The following is a 20,735-nucleotide window of genomic DNA, read 5'->3' as shown; positions in this document are numbered from 1 at the left end:
TAACTGTAAAATTTACACCCTGAGTGAAGTGAAAATTCTAGGATAATAGATTTAGAATTAAATATAAATCTTCTTAGCCTGGTACTCTCTCTATATCATTTCATCAGAAATCAAGAAAGAACAACCAAAAATAGGAAGGTGTTTTTTTTTTTTTTTTTAAGAAAGAATGGGAAAACTTGCTGAATAGACAAAAACAATAGCTACCATGGAACACTGCAGAAATCATTTGTTTACTGGGGTACTATAATGTGATTGGCATAATCATGGTCAAGGTTGGTATTTGATCCATTTAGGGATTTGCCTATTTCAAGGGGAGTAGATGTGTTAAAGATAGTCCCAACAAAACCATGGAATGGGAGAGAGGGGTTCTCCGAGGGAAGAGATGCTGAGCAGATGAAATAATATGCAATATTATTATAATCTGCAATAAGAAAGATGAAAAGAACATTTAAAATGCATGGCAGTATAAATGTTCATCTATGTCATTGAATAATGTAGATGAAAGTTCAGAGGCAGGGGAAAACATGTCTTGGCATCTTCAGAAAAGATTTCATGGAGCAGTCCAAATTTTGAGCTTGACTTTAAAAAATCAGTCACTGGGTTTTGTGAGTTTAAAATTTTATAGGCTGTTATTTAAACCATGGGCTTTTTGGAAATCTTGTGGTTAGAGGTTAGGGTTGCTTTCCAGGCTCTAGCAAGCGTTGGTATTTTTAAACATTAGATCAGGATCTCTATTAACTAATTATAGTTGCTGTAGACTGTTTGAACGGGACTTTGTCAACTTTTCTCCTTTTTTATGTGAAATCACTCTCACCCTTTGTGACACATAGAACAGTTCCCACATGTGGAATAGAGCCTTCTGTAAACCCCACTCCACAGTGTCTCACACTCACTAATTTTCTGTGCATTTGGCACATAGCGTATACTCTCCTGCCCTGTGTAGCTTTTGGGCGATGTACTCAACTGCCTGTTCTGCTTTTTGGGTGATGTACTCAACTCCCTTAAGTCAAAGACCAGCTTGTACCCTCCTGTTCTGTCTTAGCAGTGTTCTTAATTAATGGTTAGCTGCCAGATTAGTGAAGAACTAGCTGATGTTAATTTTTCCCTGAAAAAAGCCTCAAGGGGTTTAGTGTTCTACTGGCAGTCATTGAAAATTAAGATTTAATTTATATCAGAAAGACGTAACTGGGTTACTGGTAAGAAGTAAACTTTATTTTTCAGGAAGCTTAAGAATCCTCATAAATAAGATCTTTATTTATTTATTTCATCTTTCTTTCTTTTTTTTTTTTACTGAGTACTTGCTGTATACAAGCCTACTCAGCAGGGATACTTTCTTAAATTACGTTTTCTGCCTCCTTTTTAAAAGAACTGTATCTCCAGAATAAGAAAGATCAGCTTTTTCCAGATCTGATGGAAGAGATCAGTTGGATCTCTTACCCTGCTGATTCTTCGCAGTAGCAGCTGAGAGTGGCAAGGTTCCTACCATACCCATTATCTACCTGTTACCATATTTATCCCCAAATGAAGTGTCACGAGTGAAAAAGCTTCCCCTTTCCCCAAGTTCTTCTTCTCAAAATACTTGGGCTTTAAAACAGTCAACAACTATGGACTATGTTAAATGACAATCACTACTTCTATGATATAGATGAGAAGAGGACAGTGTGCCTTCTCAGGATAGAGCCTCATTCTATGTTTGGCTGAATTTTCTCTTTTTGTTCACTTGATCAGATTGTCAGTTGTGAAGTAGTTATTTTTATTCCATGACAAAATAATCCTTCCTATTTGTTTCAGGAAAAACTCTCTCAAATTGTGTTTTCCCCCTACTCTCACACCACAACAATCATCAACACAGAAGACTTCTGTGACCAAACGTGGGGATTTTCCCACACACACCAAGAAGCAGATACCAACTGGGTGTCTTCCAATTCAATTCTGACACTATCTCCCTAGAGATAGTGTCAAATCCCACAGATTGGGGGCTCAATCCCCAAGACTGCTCCCTACAACTCCAAACACCAATCATTAATCCAGGCTTCCAGAACTTCTGACCAACTAGCTAGTTTCAAGTTGGGGTTTTCATGACACCCTCTTTGGGTTCAATTAGTTTGCTGAAACAGCTCACAGAACTCAGGGAAAACTTACTTACATTTACTGATTTATTATAAAGGATATTACAGAGAATACAGATGAAGAGATGTGTCGGGTGATATGGGGGAAGGGGCATGGAGCTTCCGTGCCCTCCCCGGGCATGCCACCCTCCAGGAACCTCCGTATGTTCAGCTATCTAGAAGTTCCCCAAACCCAGTCCTCTTGGATTTTTATGGAAGCATTCCTTCACCCAGGGTATGAGGCAGGACCCTTTCAGGGAAGAGTCTTAAGACTCACAATCAGAAAATGGGGTGGGGAAGAAGATTAGAGGCCTGCCTAGGGACCAGTGGAAGGAGGGCAGGAGACGAGATTCTGTTTCCTGAGGCCTAACGTACCCAACATTGTAACAAAAAACTGTAACAAAGGATGTGGGAGTTGTGATTCAGGAACCCTGGACAAAAACCACTATATCATAACACCATACTATTTATTAATATTTTTAGCATGTCAAGGGACATCATAGAACCTACCAAATGTATACGTATGCATAATGAAGCATTTAATTATATCTCTTTTAAAATTGTTTTCTTTCACACTGCCTTATGACTTTAACCATATATATGTTCTCTGAGTGTATCTGATATGGTCCCTACTTATTTGGTATTCTTTCATATCAACTAGCCAATATTGAAGATGTGATCAACATTCAGCAAATACTTTAAATATTTATTAGTAAATATATTATTTTTAGAGGCTTTGGGATTGCTTCCATTTTGCTAAATATTTTATATTATAAATGTTTTCTATAAGCAAGAGAGTTAATATTTTAGAATTCTTTCTCTTTTACCTGGTCTTACTGAAGGGTATAGTATGCTATCTTTTTATAGTTTATTGCTTTCTACAATGTTTATATTAACTATGTTTCTGTTGAATTTACTAAAAACATGGCATATAATAATTTGGGAAAATTGTTTTTGTAAGTCTGTAGAAGAGAAGCTTTCTCTAGCACAGGAGGACTTGATTTCAAACAGAAATCAAATTGGAAATCAAAATAAATTGATTCAAGAACTGAAGACTGCCAAGGCTACATTGGAGCAGGATTCAGCAAAGAAAGAACAGGAATTGCAGGAGCGATATAAAGCGCTACAAGACATTCAGAAAGAAAAGGTATTGCATGTTTCTGACCTAAATCTACAATCTTACAGTTACAATTGTCTTAGAGATCATCTAGTCAAACCTCTTATTCAGTACAGGCATCATCCTTATTTTCAACAGCTCTCTCAGAGGGACCTCTAGTTTCTGACACTTTTGATCATTGGGATTTTAATGCTAGAAAGTACTTCTTAATGGCCTCCTTGCTATTTCTACCCTTTTTTCTTACTGCTCTTTTTTAGTTTTACAAACAAGTCAATTTGTCACACCATAGACCCTTGGTTATTGCAGAAAAGATAATATAGTTCCTCAACTATTTCTCATATAACGTATTATCCTTTAGATGTGTGAATGAGATAATAAAAGATCTAGAAATAATTCTTAAGCATGTTAAGAATTCTTAAAATTAAGAACCAGATTATCTAAGGAGTTTGTTAAGTTTCAAAGTTGAAAGCATTGGTTTATTAATATATGACCAGTACATTTTAAAAATCACTTTAAATTCTATATGAAAGAAAAATTCAGATCCTAGGAAAGAGTTTATTTTTTGTTTTATAGTTGAAATCATATATTCCTATTAGCTGACAGGATATTACTCTGCAGTGTATATTCCCTGAAATTCTTGGTAAATTCTAAGTGGTTCAGTTCCTGAAATTTAATTTAAAAATGTTTTGTGGGTGTGGTGATGGTGAAGCTGGAATGAAATTCATGATTTGTGCTTCAAGTTTAGAGAATTCTGACAGAACTATTGTTCATAAGGCCAGGTTTGATGGCTCATGCCTGTTATCTCAGCACTCCCAAGGAGGAAGGATTGCTTGAGCCCAGGAGTTCAAGATCAGCCTGGGCAACATAGTGAGACCTTGTCTCTATTAAAAAAAAAAATTTAGCTGGGCATGGTGGTGCACACCTGTAGTCCCACCTATTCGGGAGACCGAGGTGGGAGGATAGCTTGAGCCTGGGAGGTCAAGGCTGCAGTGAGTGAGCCATGATCATACCACTGCACTCCAGCCTGGGTGATAGAATGAGACCCTGTTTCAAAAAGAAAAACTGTTGTTTATAGGAGTTTAGTTGTGAGAGCTCTAGATCATACAGACTTGCTTTGGTTTTGGCTCTACCTCTGATAGATAATTTTATGTCTCTTAAACCTCTGTTTCTTCACCTAGAAAATGGAGATTTAAAAATCTACATATACTAGAGATTAACTGAGATAATATCCTAACTAGATACCTTATATAAAGATAGTGATAGTAATAAAATAGGAGTTATAAGAGTAAGAATGGTAGTTTTGCAGTATCATTACTCTGACCAGGTACAATTTATCTCACAATATTAACTATAACTATTTAATCTTTACAATTATCTTCTTCTTATTGTTCACACTGTATAAATAAGTAAACAGCCAAGAACCAAGAGAGGGTAAGTAATTTGCCCAAGTTAGGTAGAAAGGGGCAGAGCCAGTGTCATCAGTAGTAGCAGTCATTTTTATTACACCCATTTTCATTTAAGTATTTGCTTTAAAATTATTTTAAAATATATCATTTTTCTACAGTCACTGAAAGAAAAAGAACTAGTCAATGAAAAGTCTAAATTGGCAGAGATAGAAGAAATTAAATGTAGACAAGAAAAAGAAATCACTAAACTAAACGAAGAACTCAAGTCCCACAAACTAGAAAGCATAAAGGTATGTTAAGATAATCATTTTCCCTGCCCTCTGTGTTGTATTGCTCTTTAGAGAAATATATATACACATACATGTTTATTTATTTATTGAGAACTTGCTATGTGCTAGGCAAATTGTTCTGTTGTTTCTGACAAATACTCTTGCCAGAGTGCTTTTGTATTGCATAATACCCGTACACATATTGAAATTGCTACATTTGTTTTCACATTACCCAATGAAGCAAAGTAACCCTAAGAGTTTGGATCTCATTGAAATTATAATCAAGAGATGTATTGATTTAGAAAATTATGCTCACAGGTAGTAAATTTAAAAATATGAAAGAATTTAGAAGTAAGATTTAAAGGGATTGTTTATTCAATTATTTTTCTTCCTAAAGTCCTTTCATAATCTGTTATTTTTAACATTTTACCTGTTATAAGCATAGATAGGGTACCCATTGAAGAAAACTAATTGTCTATTATTTGCTTTGTAAAATACTAATTTCTTAAAAAAAGGTTAGATTCTTTCTTGAGAGCACTCATAATGTCCTTTATGTCTGTAAGCATAGTTATCATTTTGGTTTATAATTAATTATCTCTTTATGTTCCTCTGTCCTCTAGAATGTGACTTCCTTAAATCAGGGAATGTGTATAATTCATCTTTATGTTATATCCCCAGAACCTAACTCAGTGTGTGATAACTAAATGATGACCAGTAAATGTTAAGTGAGGAAAGGGAAAATAGAGAGTACAGTTTGTTTTTTTCCTCCACATAATCAAAACGTATACATTTTTGTCACCTGGATATAAATGATTGTTGAGCTGGACATATTATAATCTTGTATCTTTTTAACCAATTCTTTAAAATACTGAACTTTAAGAATTTCATAAGTGGGTAAAACCTATATTTGATCTATTGTGATAAATTGCATAAATTTTAGCCACATTTTGAAATATTTACTATGAAGGATGATTTATTTTTGACCCTACTTTTTCAACAGGAGATAACAAATCTTAAGGATGCTAAACAGCTTCTAATTCAGCAGAAATTAGAACTTCAAGGAAAAGCGGACTCCTTGAAAGCAGCTGTTGAACAGGAGAAGAGAAATCAGCAGATACTAAAAGACCAGGTGAAAAAGGAAGAAGAGGAGCTGAAGAAAGAATTTATTGAGAAAGAAGCTAAGTTGGTCAGTGAGTTAATTGGGGGAAATGTGTTTTGCAGTAGAGCTTTAAATCAATCCAGTGAGAGGACTGTTCTACTTATAAGATCTGATTGAAATGCTTTCCTAACATTTTAGTTTTTGATTAAGAAAGGAGATCTGACTTATTTACATGGCTGACATGTGGTTGGAAATATTTTACCCTGTAACTATATTTCTGTTTTTATAAGTGAACATTGAAATGAAATAAAATTTAAAAACTTTTTTTTTTTTTTAAGTGTCAGAAGCTAAACAACCCCACAACTACGTAGCTCTGGTAAATGGTGTGAATTCTAGTCATGTTAAACCCATTTGTTGGGTCAAAGCGAATGTTGATAAGGGGGAGCGGAAACTTGAGTTTGAAATTATGATGAACAAAGTCTGCTTTTCCTTTCCTAAGTTGCACATGCCAAATGGGAAGCATCTGGCTTTCCTCTGTTGAATTAAGTCCAAATATGCCCAGATAACTTGGCCATTGAATGTTTTAGTTGAAGAGTTTCAATTTTAACTTCAAATAGTCATTTGAAGGTTTCATAATGGTTTTTGGCAGACTGATAGAAAAAAGAAAGCATATGGAATTGGGATGAATAAGGAAATTTCAGCTTTGTCTCTATGGCACCTTGCTATCCCTAACCATATGTGTCTTTCCTGCTCTGGTGGAGAAGAAGAAAGATCTCACATTGTGTCACTTTAGCTCACTATCATGATGGTCACTATCCATCATTTCAGCATTTTGACCTTTGAGCCAATTCATATTACATAGATGCTTGTGGAATCAGTTTCATTAATGTGTAATGAAATATGTTCTCCTGCCTCCATTCCCGAAGAAGCAATAGTATTTATATTGCCAATATTTTAAATTTAATAAATCACTTACATTTATTTTGCACTACTTTTGTAATAGATTTCCCCCCAACTTTTCCTTTTTTTCAGCATTCCGAAATAAAAGAAAAGGAAGTAGGAATGAAGAAGCATGAAGAAAATGAGGCTAAACTTACCATGCAGATTACAGCATTAAATGAAAACTTAGGCACTGTGAAGAAGGAGTGGCAATCTAGTCAACGGAGAGTTAGTGAGCTCGAGAAACAAACGGATGACTTACGGGGTGAAATTGCAGTATTAGAAGCAACGGTTCAGAATAATCAAGATGAAAGGAGAGCACTACTGGAAAGGTGATTGATATCTAGTAAAATTAGTTTATTTCCATTGTAAGTGATAAAAAGATTGTCATATTCCATAGTTTTTAAAAATAGAAGAATCTTGAGAAAAGTGCATAAGCGTCTGTAGGTATTTAAGTAGCCATTTAAAAATTAACCTGTAAAACAATCAGATAGTCAAAATTAATGTATTATATATTTTAAATTACTAAAGTAGTCCATTATCTATACCCTAGAAGGGTCTTTGAATGATTTTCTAAAAAATTAATTACCTCTTTGCAATCTATTCCAGATGTCTTAAAGGAGAAGGTGAAATAGAAAAGCTTCAAACCAAAGTATTAGAACTGCAAAGAAAGCTGGATAATACAACTGCAGCAGTGCAGGAGCTGGGCAGAGAAAACCAGTCACTTCAGGTCAGTCACCTATGGATATGAAACAGTTTTTTAGTCTAGAATTGGCTTATTAGTGAAAAGCATATTTTTAACTTTTAAAAAATCTCATGTTTTATAAATACTTTCAAATAGCTACTGTCTGTTTAGCAGTATTGTAGGTTTTATGGATAATTAAATATAAAAGTAAAGAACTTGTTTCAGAGACCTCAGAGATTCATTAGAAAGCCATGTCATTCATTAACTGTTAGTATATGGAAAGAACTACAAAATTCAAGAATACCAAAGAATATATGAGTCAGTATGTGTTAAAGAAGCGATCTGAGTATATTCTCAGAGTCACCAGGAAAGATTCATCATTATGTTTAGAATGGATTGGAAATCAGCAAAGGTTAGCAAGATATTTCAGGAATAAAATTCAATTAATTTTATTTTGTCATTCAGATTTATGAATATAGCTACTTTTGACAATAGAAGCTGACCAGTGTATTTCTGATTTTTTAAATTTTATTTCATGGGTCATATAGTCAAAATTTTATAGAACTCTGGCAGCAAGTTAGAAATAATCTAGCATTCTTTAAATTGTTGAATACTATAATATATCAATACTTTTTTAAAAAACAGATCAAACATACACAAGCGTTGAATAGAAAGTGGGCCGAAGACAATGAAGTACAAAACTGTATGGCCTGTGGGAAAGGCTTTTCAGTAACAGTGAGACGGGTAAATAATTTTGTTCATATAACTATGTTTCTGGATTTCATTTGTCACTGATAATTAATGTTTTAACCATCACAATAGTCCTTCATTTGACAGAATAATTTTCTGTTTATCAGTAAACTTTAACAACAACATAGAATAACTTCACGCAGTCTAGCTTCTGGTTAGCATATGTGTTTGAATTTTACTTTTAAATTCAGTCCTTGTCTTCCAACTTAGTTACTGTCTGGGACAATCATTTTCTGAATCAGTGCACCAATATTAAACTCATGTTTTAGTAATCATTGGGTTCTTTAAAGGAAGAACAAGCAGAGGTATTTTAAAAATATATTCTAAATAGTACCATTGTGTTATGACTGAAGTTTATATTTCTTTTGGAGACATTAGTGCCTGAAACATTTGGCAAATAGGAATAGTTTTTCATCTGATAGAGATACTTTATAAAAACTTTTTAAATGCCTCCTCTGGTTCTTTGGAGAGTTCCATAATAAATTCTACGTAAAATATGTAGCATAGTGTTTGATAAATAGGAAGCATTCAATTTAATTATAACAAAGAGATTAAGTTAACATATTGAAACATATCATTAAATAATATACCAATGACTTGAAAGCTAATGTACCTTCACAATGTATTTGGTGGTATTCATGTAGTCTCATAATACTTTTGGTATAGTTTTTATTCTTGAAATTGTTTAATTTTTGTCATTTACAGCATCACTGCCGACAGTGTGGAAATATCTTCTGTGCTGAATGTTCAGCCAAAAATGCCTTAACTCCTTCCTCCAAGAAGCCTGTTCGTGTCTGTGATGCATGTTTCAATGACTTGCAAGGATAATGGGTTATCACAACTTCAGAGTAATATTACACTAACATTAGATTTTTAATAAATGTACTTAACAGAGGTCTTGGACTACTATTTGGTTTGGACACTGGTTGCAATACTAGACCAAATAGGAATTAGTATATTTTGGAATGTTATGGATATCAAGTAAAACTCTTCTATTTTTGTGAGACTTGGGCTTATCATCTTTCATTACTTTTTTCCCATTTAGCCCCTGGAATAGCTTTCATGCCGAGTTTAGAATTAGCCAATGAAATGTAAATAAACTTTGGACAGAAAATAGCAATGTATTTTTTTAATATAATTTCATTATTCACAAATGAAGAATGCAATTCCATAGCTTACTTCTTTCTCCTAAATTTAATGTACAAAAATGTACATGGATGATACTATCACTTGTTGCTGTTTTTGTTGCACAATAGCACATTAATTATATTAAATATTCTCTTCGTGAAGTTATGCACAGAACTGTAACACTTTCCTCTACCTTTTTCTCTTACATGTAGGTTCATGGTTCAGTTGCATTGTTATGTTATGAATTTACTACTTGGGTGTTCTAAATACAGTTTATCTTAAAATATGTAGTAATATGAATTCAAAAATGGTTTTTGTTTTAACAGTATTAATTAAATTTTCTTGGGTGGATTTTATAAAAACCTCTGTAAAATCAATTTGCTTACTTATGGTTATCTGGGGTTGTATTTCAAAGAATAGGGTTAATTTTTCTTTTTGTCTTTTTCTGTCTCTTTCTTAAACTCCCACATATTGTCCATTTAGAATCTTAGAAAGCTTCTTACCCTCGCTGTCAGTTGGAGGATGAATAATAAACATTGTATAATGTTCTTATTCTCGGTTTCTTGTAAGTGAGAAGTCTTTTGAGATCAGCCTTCATATCATACCCTTATTTTGTCTCTCTAGCATCTTCAGGAACCTGAGTTTGCTTTTTACATAGATCTGATTTTTTCCTTTATTTGGTTTAACGTTTTCAAGCATAGGTCAGCTTCATGTATTTGTTTTATAATTTTGCATCTTAAAGCTAGTAACTAATATTGCTGGGGTCTTATCGGTGAAAACAAAATATAAAATGGTAAGAAGACATTAAATATTTTACTTTCTATTTCTTACCCTATTGGGAAGAATTTGTAAAAGTTGTAAAATTGACTTAAAGTTAAAATGGTTCTGAATTTGGCGTTCCATATCAACTGTTCCCAGTTTTAATTTTAACTTTGCAAAAACAATGTTGTGAAATTCCCTTTAAGTAACTAACACCTGGAAATACAGTATCACCAAAAACAAATATATTTAGGAATCCCAGTTACAATAAAAACTGAAACAGCATGGCTAAGCACCTTAAGGATAATTAAGAATTAGCTTATTTGTATGCTGAACAATGGAATCGAACTTTAATTTAGCATAGTCTTATTAATTTGGAAAATTGTAAAACATCTCAAGAGAGAAGTTGTTAATATTGGTTTATTAATCTTTCTAGAGAAGAAATGTAGTTATACATTCATTCAGTGCAATCATTTTATAACAGTAGTTAATATTTCATTTATAATAAATAGTTTATAATATACATTTGCTTTCAAATATTCTGAAATGAAATTATATTTATGCTATACCTACAGTGTATGTAAACTAAAGAGATCACTACATATTCGTTTAATTATTTAAAAAAAAATTTAAGTAAACCCTGTTGTCATTAGCTATTAAGAACATTGATTAAGTCCCTGGACTTGGATAAACATATATCCTTGAGCATATATAATGAAGAAATACAGTGGCTCTTTATTAAAAATAATAGTTGGATAATATGAACTGAACTATTTATGCATTTTTATATACTTATAAATCCTTCCAAATAGTTTTAATTCTATCCTTTTACATATAAATAATAAGTGTGCTGGAAAAACACAGATGTTCACAGCACCACTGTGTTTTTTTTTTTTTTTTGAGATAATAAAATTCCATGAGAAATCTGGGTTTGAATATTTGTTCACTTTGTCTCCTAATTGGACACCCTCCAGGCCTTCTGTCTGTCTCCCCTTTACAACCCCAACATATTCACAAAAAAATTTTAAGACAAGTAACCATATATAGGTGTTTGAATGATTTTCTCATTTTTATCTCATTTCATAAGTCCCGAGTAATTTACCTACCATAGGCTACTATACTGATAATATAAATGAAACCCAACAGTTTTTGCTACTAACTCTCCCCAATTTAATGTGTTTTGGAAATAAAAATTTAAATTTTTTTTCCTTTTAATTAAAAAGTCATCTTTGAAGTCCTTATTGGCTGTACATTTTACATGTTTGCCGGTACTATTATTTTGTCAGTGAGTTAAAGCTGGCATGTACAGCTCTTGGCTTTAATGAAAAGCACATTGACATAATGTTAGTAAATTCCAAACCCCGGCACAGAATGTGAGTTAAAATTAAGTCTTGCTGGGTTAGTGTACAATAAACTATACCTACAGACTTTTTTTTTAATAGAAAGAAGACAAAGCTGCTGGTATAGGATTTGTTCCTCTGAAGAAAAAATGAGGGAAACAAACACAAAAACCTCAATGCAGTGTATAAATAACATTTTGTTCAACTACCTCTTAATGTGGAATTACCTACTTTAATAGTTTCCTGACAGTAATGTTAAATAGTAACTGCCAAATTTGTTATTTTCCCATCTCTCTTAAAAAGTCTTTATGATTATTTTATATAGTTTTGAGAACTTTAAAGCCACTTTTTTTTAACCTTACATTTGCATAAAAATGTTTAGCTTTTAAGTAGAGAGCAAATTATGATCATATATTTTGATATTCATGACCTGTTTGACTATAGGAGTTTTTTTAAAAAAATGCACTTTGGCTATAAAACTGTGGATGATTTGATCCATAAGATTTAAATGTGCCACCATTATAGTATTCCTAGACATGAGCTTGATGAATGGTATTCTGTAATTATAATGTGCCACACATTATCGTGTCTTAATTGCCCTTAGCCTGAATTTTAATGATCAATTTGTTATTGTTGCAGATGTGAATATTGTGCATAAACTTACTAAATTTATGTAAAATTGTATAAAATAGAAGTCACTAAGTTCTTTCTGTGTAGAACTAATAAATTTATTGTAACACAATGCAGTTGTGTATATGACATTCTGTAATTCCTTGAACTGGATCATATATTCATAACTTCTGTAGATACTTTTGCATGAACATTTTCTCATTTAGTTTTTGGGTTCATTATTTGTATTGTGTTTACTACTTGTGATCATGTAGTTGTGCCTTATTTTGTGAGAAAGGTTAGCTCAGTAAATACTGCAATTTCTAAACTCAGTGATTGGAAGGTTATTAATTATAAATGTAACTGATAAAGTACATGACAGCATTTAAATCTGTATAAAGAACAATGGAAGGATCCTTATTGAATTGTTGCTTTTTTTAAATATGTTTAAATATTATATTAAAAACATTTCTTTCTAAACTAGTTGTATTCTGTGACTATAAATTGTTTTGTCTAACAAAAGAGAGAACACTGTATTAACCGTTTTGCATTTATTTACAGAATATTAGGACTTTGCACTTGGATATAGACAGTGGTGTTTTAATGTTGTTCAATTTAGAATAGTAATTAAATTCCTGATCTCAAGAGAAATTATTAATGCCGTTTTGCTTTAGACATTCCATTTAATATTGTAAAGAATTAACAAAACTAAAAACAAATATAAAAAATATGTAATTAACCCCTTATTTCATTGTGTGTCTGCGTTTAATACCCAGATGACCTTTTAAAGATACTTAAAACATTTATTTATTTATTTATTTTATTTTATTTATTTATTTATTTTTCTCCCTCCCCTCCCCAAAGATACTTTTTGGAAGGCCCAATGTGCCATTGTTTTTTGCTGTTTTTTCTTCCTGGGAGCCACGGTTTTAGAATGGTTTTTGTTCCGACCCCCACGATCCCTTCATTTGAATGTGCTTCATTCTAAACCCTCCAAAGAGTTTAAATGTGCATATCCTCAAGCATCTAATATATTGTATATTAGACATGTTACTTTGTGAGCTTTATAGAATTCCAGTTTATGTGCAGCATATTCTTGAGCTGTTTTACATATTTTGTTAATTTAGTCAGTCTGTCTCTCCCTTTAATGAGATTCAGAGGGAGAAAACTACCTTTATACATGTAAGTCTGTGGTTGCTGGATTCATGGGACTAAAGGAATTTGAGAGGTCACCTCATCCTAGTCCACTGCTCACCTCTGAGGTTGGTTTATATCGAAACATTTGCAAGATGATTGTTAGTTAAAAAAATTTTTTTAACCAGAAATTTCTTCTTTATAAAATCTTCTCTTGCGTAATCTATATTGTATTCTCCTAGACATAACTGCTTTCAGTCCCATCCAGATGCCATCTCTAGGAATTCGCTTGAAGCTTGACGTCTATTCTCCCCTTTGCCTCCCCCCCCACCTCATTTATTCTTAGCTATTAACAATAGTTACTGTCCTCCAGATTTTCCTTTTATTTTTTTTTCTATTAAATTTCTGACATTATTATAAAGAGATTATTAGTCTCCATTCTAATAGTGCTTGCCTTGTACAAAAGCCTTTCTGCTGCACTTGTCTTTACTGCTTTGTTTGCATGGTGAAATTTCACCTTCCTCAAGGAATTACTGTGCACATGACTTGCCCAAACATTATCCTCTCTATCCCATTCTTCAGCTTAACAAAATCAGCTAAGGCTTCAGTTGTCTTGCAGCCAAATTTGATAAATTTACTACTTTCACTTTGCAAATTGCAAAAGGTACGAGCCTGAAATGGAAGTTTGTGGACTTCCATTTGATGCAATAATCTGACCCTAAGAACTAGTTCCTTGAATGTAGTTAATAGTATATATCCTGCCATGGTAATATAATAATTATTCGAACTGCCTTTCATGATAAAAATTCTGAAGAAATTTGAAGTCCTGCCAAATAAAATTAAGTGACTGTACTGTGCTAACACACACACACACACACCAATCAAAACCAGAAAGTATTTTTATGGCAAACACCATCATTCTTCAAAAAATAAAGTTAAGAGACAGATAGATACCTTACTATGTCTATGAAAATCTGTACACTTCACAACAGGCCAAGAAAAGCCATGCAAAAGCGTTAACTGGTGAAAGCCGGATTTTTTTTTTTTCTTCCTATCTTAAAGTAATGGAATTTAGTCTTTGGGATTTTCTACTTCCACGTTAGAGTACTATATACCTGAGATGAGTTTGAGAATAGGAATTTTAAAACTGCTACTTAAATGTAGTCCTTATTTATTGCTTTGTATATTAAAAGAACAATCAAGCTTTGTATCTAAACATTTATCATTATGTTTGAGGTAGGACTATAAAGCGGTTAAGACTGATTGACAAGCCATGAAGGAAAATTGGTTTCATTATTTTATAGATACAGAGTAAGATGCTGGAGTTCATATTGGACATAAGCAGTGGACATTGTTTTCCTTCTGATACTCCATTTATCTGATCATTCACCCTTTACAAATTAGCACCTTTCTTCACTCACCCCTCTTACAAACCTGACGGAAGCATTAGAAGGTAATCTGGATGTCAGTATATATTTGTCAAGAGATTCCTCAGAGTTCAAATTTGTTGCAGTCATTATTCCTCTATACTGAGGATTTTCCTAGCTCAAATTTTCAAATTCTGAAACTTCTTTAAAATGCAAATTTCCTTGTAGCTTATCACTAGCTAAGTGTTACAAAAGTTTGAATGAAATAATACCTTAAACCCTAATCTTCTAAAAAGGCATGCCACTTGTTTTAGGTCCCTAAATTTCAGAGGATTCTGTGGGCAATGTGAATAAAGATATTTTCTTGGTTTCCTGACTCTTGGTAAAGCAAGAAATTGCAGTTGTTATTTGTGCCATCCATGTTTTCTGTTGAAAAAAAGAAAAAAATACATAAATAGAGATTAGAATGTTAAGCTGACAATTTCTCACATATTTGGGCTAATATTTTCTGCTATATTTATTGACCAGCTCTTTAAAACTGAAGACTAATGAAACATTTGCATATGTTTCCCATTTTCTTTCTTACATCTAATATAAATACTTCTAATCTTACAGGAAAATGCAGATGGGCTAAATGAGTATGGTATGCATGTTGGATAACAGTTATGAGTAATCAAGAAACAATAGTTAATGATAACTCATTAGAAAAATGAGCACTGAGAATATATGTAGTTTGAAAGTGGCATTGCTGGAATTTTATTCTCTGTGGAAACAAGTTCTTAACCTGTAGTATAATTGAAAGAGACTGAGGGCAGTGACCCAGGAAATTGAATATTGCATTTGTTGTCTGGCCACACTGTAGCTATGATGAAAGCCTACCAGGAGAAATACAAAAATAGAAACTTCTAAGACAGAGAAACCAGAGTCAGGCAGCTGCTCTTTCAACTCCATAGCTGTAAAAACAATGGCAGTTTTTCAAAGGTTGACAAGCTGACTTGACAGGGATCATTATTGCGCCAGGCCCTCCTTAAGCTAATATCCTATTGTATGCAATTTGGAAACTGATTGGAGCATCTTAAAAGTTCATCATGCAATCCAAATCAATTCTTCCCCCATTTCCTACAGAAACTGTAGAATGTAGGCAGTTCTTGAGCTTCTGCAGGAGGAGAACTCTGCAAGCGTGAGGAAATTGTTCCTCAACCCCGCAAGTGTGAGGAAATTGTCAATACTGAGGCTTTTGAGCATTGTATGGACTAGATGTACCCCTCCCCTCCTCCCAAATCTGCCCTTCCCAAGTGGGTGAGAGAAACACACAAAACTTCCCATTCACTGTTATTTAAGAGGCTTGGGGGGAGCTTATGTAAACTCTGAAGAATCAAATACCTATAAAATTGAAATACATACTTTGATGTTTTCCGTTTGGGCTTGTAATAAGAATGCTGCTATACACTGTCGATATCTGTTTTCGTGTTGTATAAGAAAAGCATTTCTCAGCCCAAAGACTAGAAAAAGATATTACAAAGACAAAAAGCCAAATCATTTCATATGAAATCCAAACAATTTCTTAGTACAAGAATCTAGGGTTTGTTTTCTATTTGGCTTGTTTCTGTTTTAACGAGGGTGGGAGGTTTATGTAGCTTATAATTTTTTTTATTTTATTTTATTTCAATGCCAAGACCCCACTACTATGTCCATCCAAATAAAGCCTATTCTACTATAAAAACCCTTTCTTCTTTAGCTAATGACTTCTGATACTTGATGAAATGCAACTATGGCTTAGGTAATGGGGCCCCTGCTCATAGAACAAGCTAAACATATGAGGTAGATTTTTTTGTGTGTGAAAATATAGATAATAAAAATATACAAAACAATATAACATTTTCTTTTTTGTTCCTCACCACTCCTTTAAAAAAATTTATTTTTGTGTTTAAAGGGAAGTCACATCCAACCAAGGTTTATAAACAAATTAAGATGTGGCAAAAATACAAAACCACCTGAATACTTCAGGGCAAGAAAAGCCAAAAACCACTCAAATAAAATCCAGCATCCACCAAACTGGGTGAAATGTAACAAAACAAAAAGAGACGTTGGCATGGTTTCTTGTGTTTGCAAAAGAAAGCCTGTTCTGTCATTTCCTAGCTGGTCTCAAAGAAAAGATAGTGGGAGAGCAGATTTCTTTTTCTAATATAGCAGGAGCACTTAAAATGAAAGTCTCTTCTTTGAATTATTAATACAACACAGTCCTGAAACTTATACATTCTTTTTTCTTTTTCTTTTTTTTTTTTTTCTTGAGACGAAGTCTTGCACTGTCACCCGGGCTGGAGTGCAGTGGCGGGATCTCGGCTCACCGTACCTCTGCCTCCCAGGTTCACATGGTTCTCCTGCTTCAGCCTCCTGAGTAGCTGGGATTACAGGCGCCCGCCACCACGCCCGGCTAATTTTTTTGTGTTTTTAGTAGAGACGGGGTTTCACTATATTGGCTAGGCTGGTCTCGAACCCCTAACCTCGTGATCTGCCCAACCTCGGCATCCCAAAGTGCTAGGATTATAGGCATGAGCCACTGCGACCACCCTATACATTCTTTCTATAGTCAGTGTTTAGAAACAAAAAAAAACAGGCCAGGGCTGTCTCCTGCCCATATCAGTTACTTCAGGGAAGAGAAAAAGTGAGCAAGTGACATATTCTTGCTGATCATTAAGCTGATGCTTGTCTGCTGTCACTATTTGTATTTGTTGAAGTTAGTTTAACTCAGGCTTATCTGGGGTTGGGGGGGGGGCGGGTTGGGCTTCTTTCAGAATCCAGGTGAATACAATACTTATTTTCTTAACTGCAAGAACTACCCCAGTATCACAGATTATACTCATAACAATCTAAACATCATAATTCCTAACTTCTACTACAAAAAATAAAGTCTGTTAAGGAGAGGCTGTAAAATTCTGTCCAGCTTCTCTGCAGCGAGAGGACTTAAACCTATTAAAATGACTTTCTGGGGAAAAAAAAAAAAAGCTGGCTGTGTTTTACTCTCTAATTCTTTGCCTTATAAATTCCCTGTAGCAAGTGAGGCTTTAAAGATCAGGTCATTGTTCTTGGCTGGTTTTTGGAATTCATTTTCCTCAAAAACTATAATTGTACTTCCAGGTTATTTCAGGCATCCTTGCTCCATTTGGTTTGTAGTATGGGTACAAGGGACTTTATAAATAAAAGGACCTGCTAAGCTAGGCCTGTTAAATACAATTCGGAGAGAGTATAATATATAGGCAAGAATAGCTCTTTTTTAACTGACATTCTAATACAATAATTGACACAATTTTAAAAGCATTTTCTATGTATTGGGCACCATACTATGTTTTTTCTCTATATAGCAACCCTATGAGATAGGTCAGCTAATTCCTGCTTGTAAATGCGGAAACAAATTAATTTTTCCAAGGTCACAGAGCTTGTAAATGATATAGCCAAGATTTGGAATTAGGTCTGTCACTCCAGAGCTCAATCTCTCTCTTGTCCTCATTTACTCTTTCCTACTCTATAGCTGCTCTGCCCATGTACTGTATCTAATTAGTCAAGTTAATAGGCCCGAGGAACGAGAAAAATATTTTTAAAAGGAACAAGAGATGGTAGTTACAAATCAGAAAATAAAAAAGGTGGAAGCATAGTTGTTTTGTTTTTGCTTTTTGAGGCAGAGTCTCACTCCATCACCCAGGCTGGAGTGCAGTCATGCGACCTTGGCTCACTGCAACCTCTGCCTTCTGGGTTTAAGTGATTCTCCTGCCTTTGTCTCCCAAGTAGCTGGAATTACAGGTGTGTGCCACCACGCCTGGCTTTTTTTTTTTTGTATTTTTTCACCATGTTGGCCAGGCTGGTCTTGAACTCCTGACCTCAAGTGATTGGCCCGCCTCAGCCTACCAAAGTACTGGGATTACAGGCGTGAGCCACCGCGCATGGTCCCAGAAGCATAATGTTTTTAAAAAGATCTTTTAATTTAAAAAAAAAGAGGAGAAAAAACATGCATCTTTCAAGGTAATCCGGTGACATTAGATTTCCCATAAAGTTCAGGTCTTAAAGCTGGCAGGGTTGTGACTACACTGAACCCTCAGCCGAGCTGCTTCCTCTTCCTCATGGGTGTTCTGGCACCTTCCTTTACTCAAGTCTATGTGTCAGGCCACAATCTATAACTATAGCGTGTAACTATAACTATATAACTATAACTATAACTATAACAAACTATAACTATATCATAATCTATAACTATAGCCACTGTAGCAGGAGAATAAATTCCTAGCACAGGATGCCCTCTACTATGATATTTTTCCCCATGAAAAAGTAAACTAAACAAATCACAGAAAAGAAGTGATTTCCAGCCACCACCTACTGAGGCTTTATCTACATTCCTCTGCCATCCCTTGGGCAGGTAAGAAGCTCACACCGAGAGTGAGCGCACTCACCAAGCAAAGGTTTTGCAACCTTGACATACCCCTTTTGTGGCTTGCTCCTGAACTGCTGTCTGGCTTGGCAGATTTTGGCCTACATAGACTTTGGTCCCAGTCAAGTTAAATACAAGAGGCTTTAAGGTCTGCCCTGTTACCTTTCAGCAAATCTTACTGAAAATAAAAAGTATGGACACAGGAGGCAGAGGCTATCTTTCTGGATACAGGCTTCCCTTCTGCTCTTGGAGAGAGAGGTTATATTAATTCATGGGTTAATGTATGTAAGGCATTAAAATTTTTACAATTTATTTATTTTTATTTTTAGAGACAGGGTCTCACTCTGTCACCCAGGCTGGAGTGCAGTGGCAATCATAGCTCACTGCAGCCTCGAACTCCTGAGTTCAAGCCATCTTCCAGCTTTAGCCTGCTGAGTAGCTGGGAGTACAAGTGTGTGCTGCTGTACCTCACTATTTTTTTTTTTATTATTGAGATGGAGTTTCACTCTTGTTGCCCAGGCTGAAGTGCAATGGCTCTATCTCGGCTCACCACAACCTCCGCCTCCCGGGTTCAAGCGATTCTCTTGCCTCAGCCTCCAGAGTAGCTGGGATCACAGGTGTGCGCCACTACGCCTGGCTAATTTTGTATTTTTAGTAGACACAGGGTTTCTCCATGTTGGTCAGGCTGGTCTCGAGCTCTCAACTTCAGGTAATCTGCCCAACTCGGCCTCCCAAGGTGCTGGGATTACAGGCGTCAGCCACCACGCCCAGCCTATTTTTTCTTTTTTTAATAAGAGACTGGGTCTCACTATGTTGCTCAGGCTGATCTCAAACTCCTGGCCTCAAGCAATCCTACCACGTTGGCCTTCCAAAGTACTGGGATTATAGGTATGAGCCACTGCACCCGGCCAGCATTTAAATATATAACTTAGTTATGTAGCATAACTATGTAAGTATTTGCTACTGTTGTTTGTATATTCATTCATTCACTGTTTAAGGTTTCTCTATTATGTATGACTCAGTCCTATGCTCTTCACTGAAGCTCTGGGCTTGGCTGCTGGGATGGGAATTGAGAGGGATGCTGAGCGCTTTCTCTTTTCCGGCCCCTCCATGGGGACAGGAAGACCACCTGCCTGGCCTCAGCTGGTCTAGGAGCCTCTAGCCAAGGCAGAGTGGTGTCTGCTTCCTCCTGACCACTGCTGCCCACTCAACCCCTGAGTAGACTGAAATGTCCTTGAGTAACTCAGAGTCCCAGGGCTTTTCTGACAGAGGATTTGCTGATCTTTCATTATTCTAAGAGCTCCCCAAGGTCAACGGCTGTTTCTTATTCATCTTTGTACCTGCAGGGCCTGCTGAGTTCCTGGCTCTCAGGAGATACTCAAGAAATACTTGAATAAAAGATTAAAAATGATATATATTTCTGATGCATGTGTCATGTAGATACATGCATATATATATGTGTGTATATATATGAATATATTTCTGGCATAATTATTTTAATAGAGGGTAATAAAATATCTTACTCTTGCATGTCTGGTCATGGTTTCTCAGTGTTTTAATAATAGCAATAGTATTAATGATACTATAATAATACTAGTAGCAACT

At 34.8% G+C, this 20,735-nt stretch overlaps 2 protein-coding genes across 2 annotated transcripts in view; one reads left to right on the top strand and one right to left on the bottom strand.

Moving 5' to 3' along the window:
* Positions 1 to 12,689, top strand: part of EEA1 (early endosome antigen 1) — a 155,923-nt gene extending 143,234 nt beyond the window's left edge. Inside the window, exons 23-29 of the mRNA XM_024257216.3 lie at positions 3,070 to 3,255; positions 4,790 to 4,921; positions 5,901 to 6,086; positions 7,032 to 7,270; positions 7,548 to 7,668; positions 8,269 to 8,367; positions 9,079 to 12,689. Coding sequence (XP_024112984.2) covers positions 3,070 to 3,255; positions 4,790 to 4,921; positions 5,901 to 6,086; positions 7,032 to 7,270; positions 7,548 to 7,668; positions 8,269 to 8,367; positions 9,079 to 9,201 — 1,086 coding nt within the window. The 3' untranslated portion in view covers positions 9,202 to 12,689. The remainder of the gene's footprint in view (positions 1 to 3,069; positions 3,256 to 4,789; positions 4,922 to 5,900; positions 6,087 to 7,031; positions 7,271 to 7,547; positions 7,669 to 8,268; positions 8,368 to 9,078) is intronic.
* PLEKHG7 (pleckstrin homology and RhoGEF domain containing G7) overlaps positions 12,424 to 20,735 on the bottom strand; it is a 69,336-nt gene continuing 61,024 nt past the window's right edge. The window contains exons 16-17 of the mRNA XM_024257215.3: positions 16,115 to 16,212; positions 12,424 to 15,136 (exon numbers count right to left, since the gene is read on the bottom strand). Coding sequence (XP_024112983.2) covers positions 15,029 to 15,136; positions 16,115 to 16,212 — 206 coding nt within the window. The 3' untranslated portion in view covers positions 12,424 to 15,028. The remainder of the gene's footprint in view (positions 15,137 to 16,114; positions 16,213 to 20,735) is intronic.

Source organism: Pongo abelii, chromosome 10 (assembly GCF_028885655.2).
Source record: "Pongo abelii isolate AG06213 chromosome 10, NHGRI_mPonAbe1-v2.0_pri, whole genome shotgun sequence".
NCBI classification, from domain to species: Eukaryota; Metazoa; Chordata; class Mammalia; order Primates; family Hominidae; genus Pongo; species Pongo abelii.
This window is presented reverse-complemented; position numbering and strand designations above follow the sequence as displayed.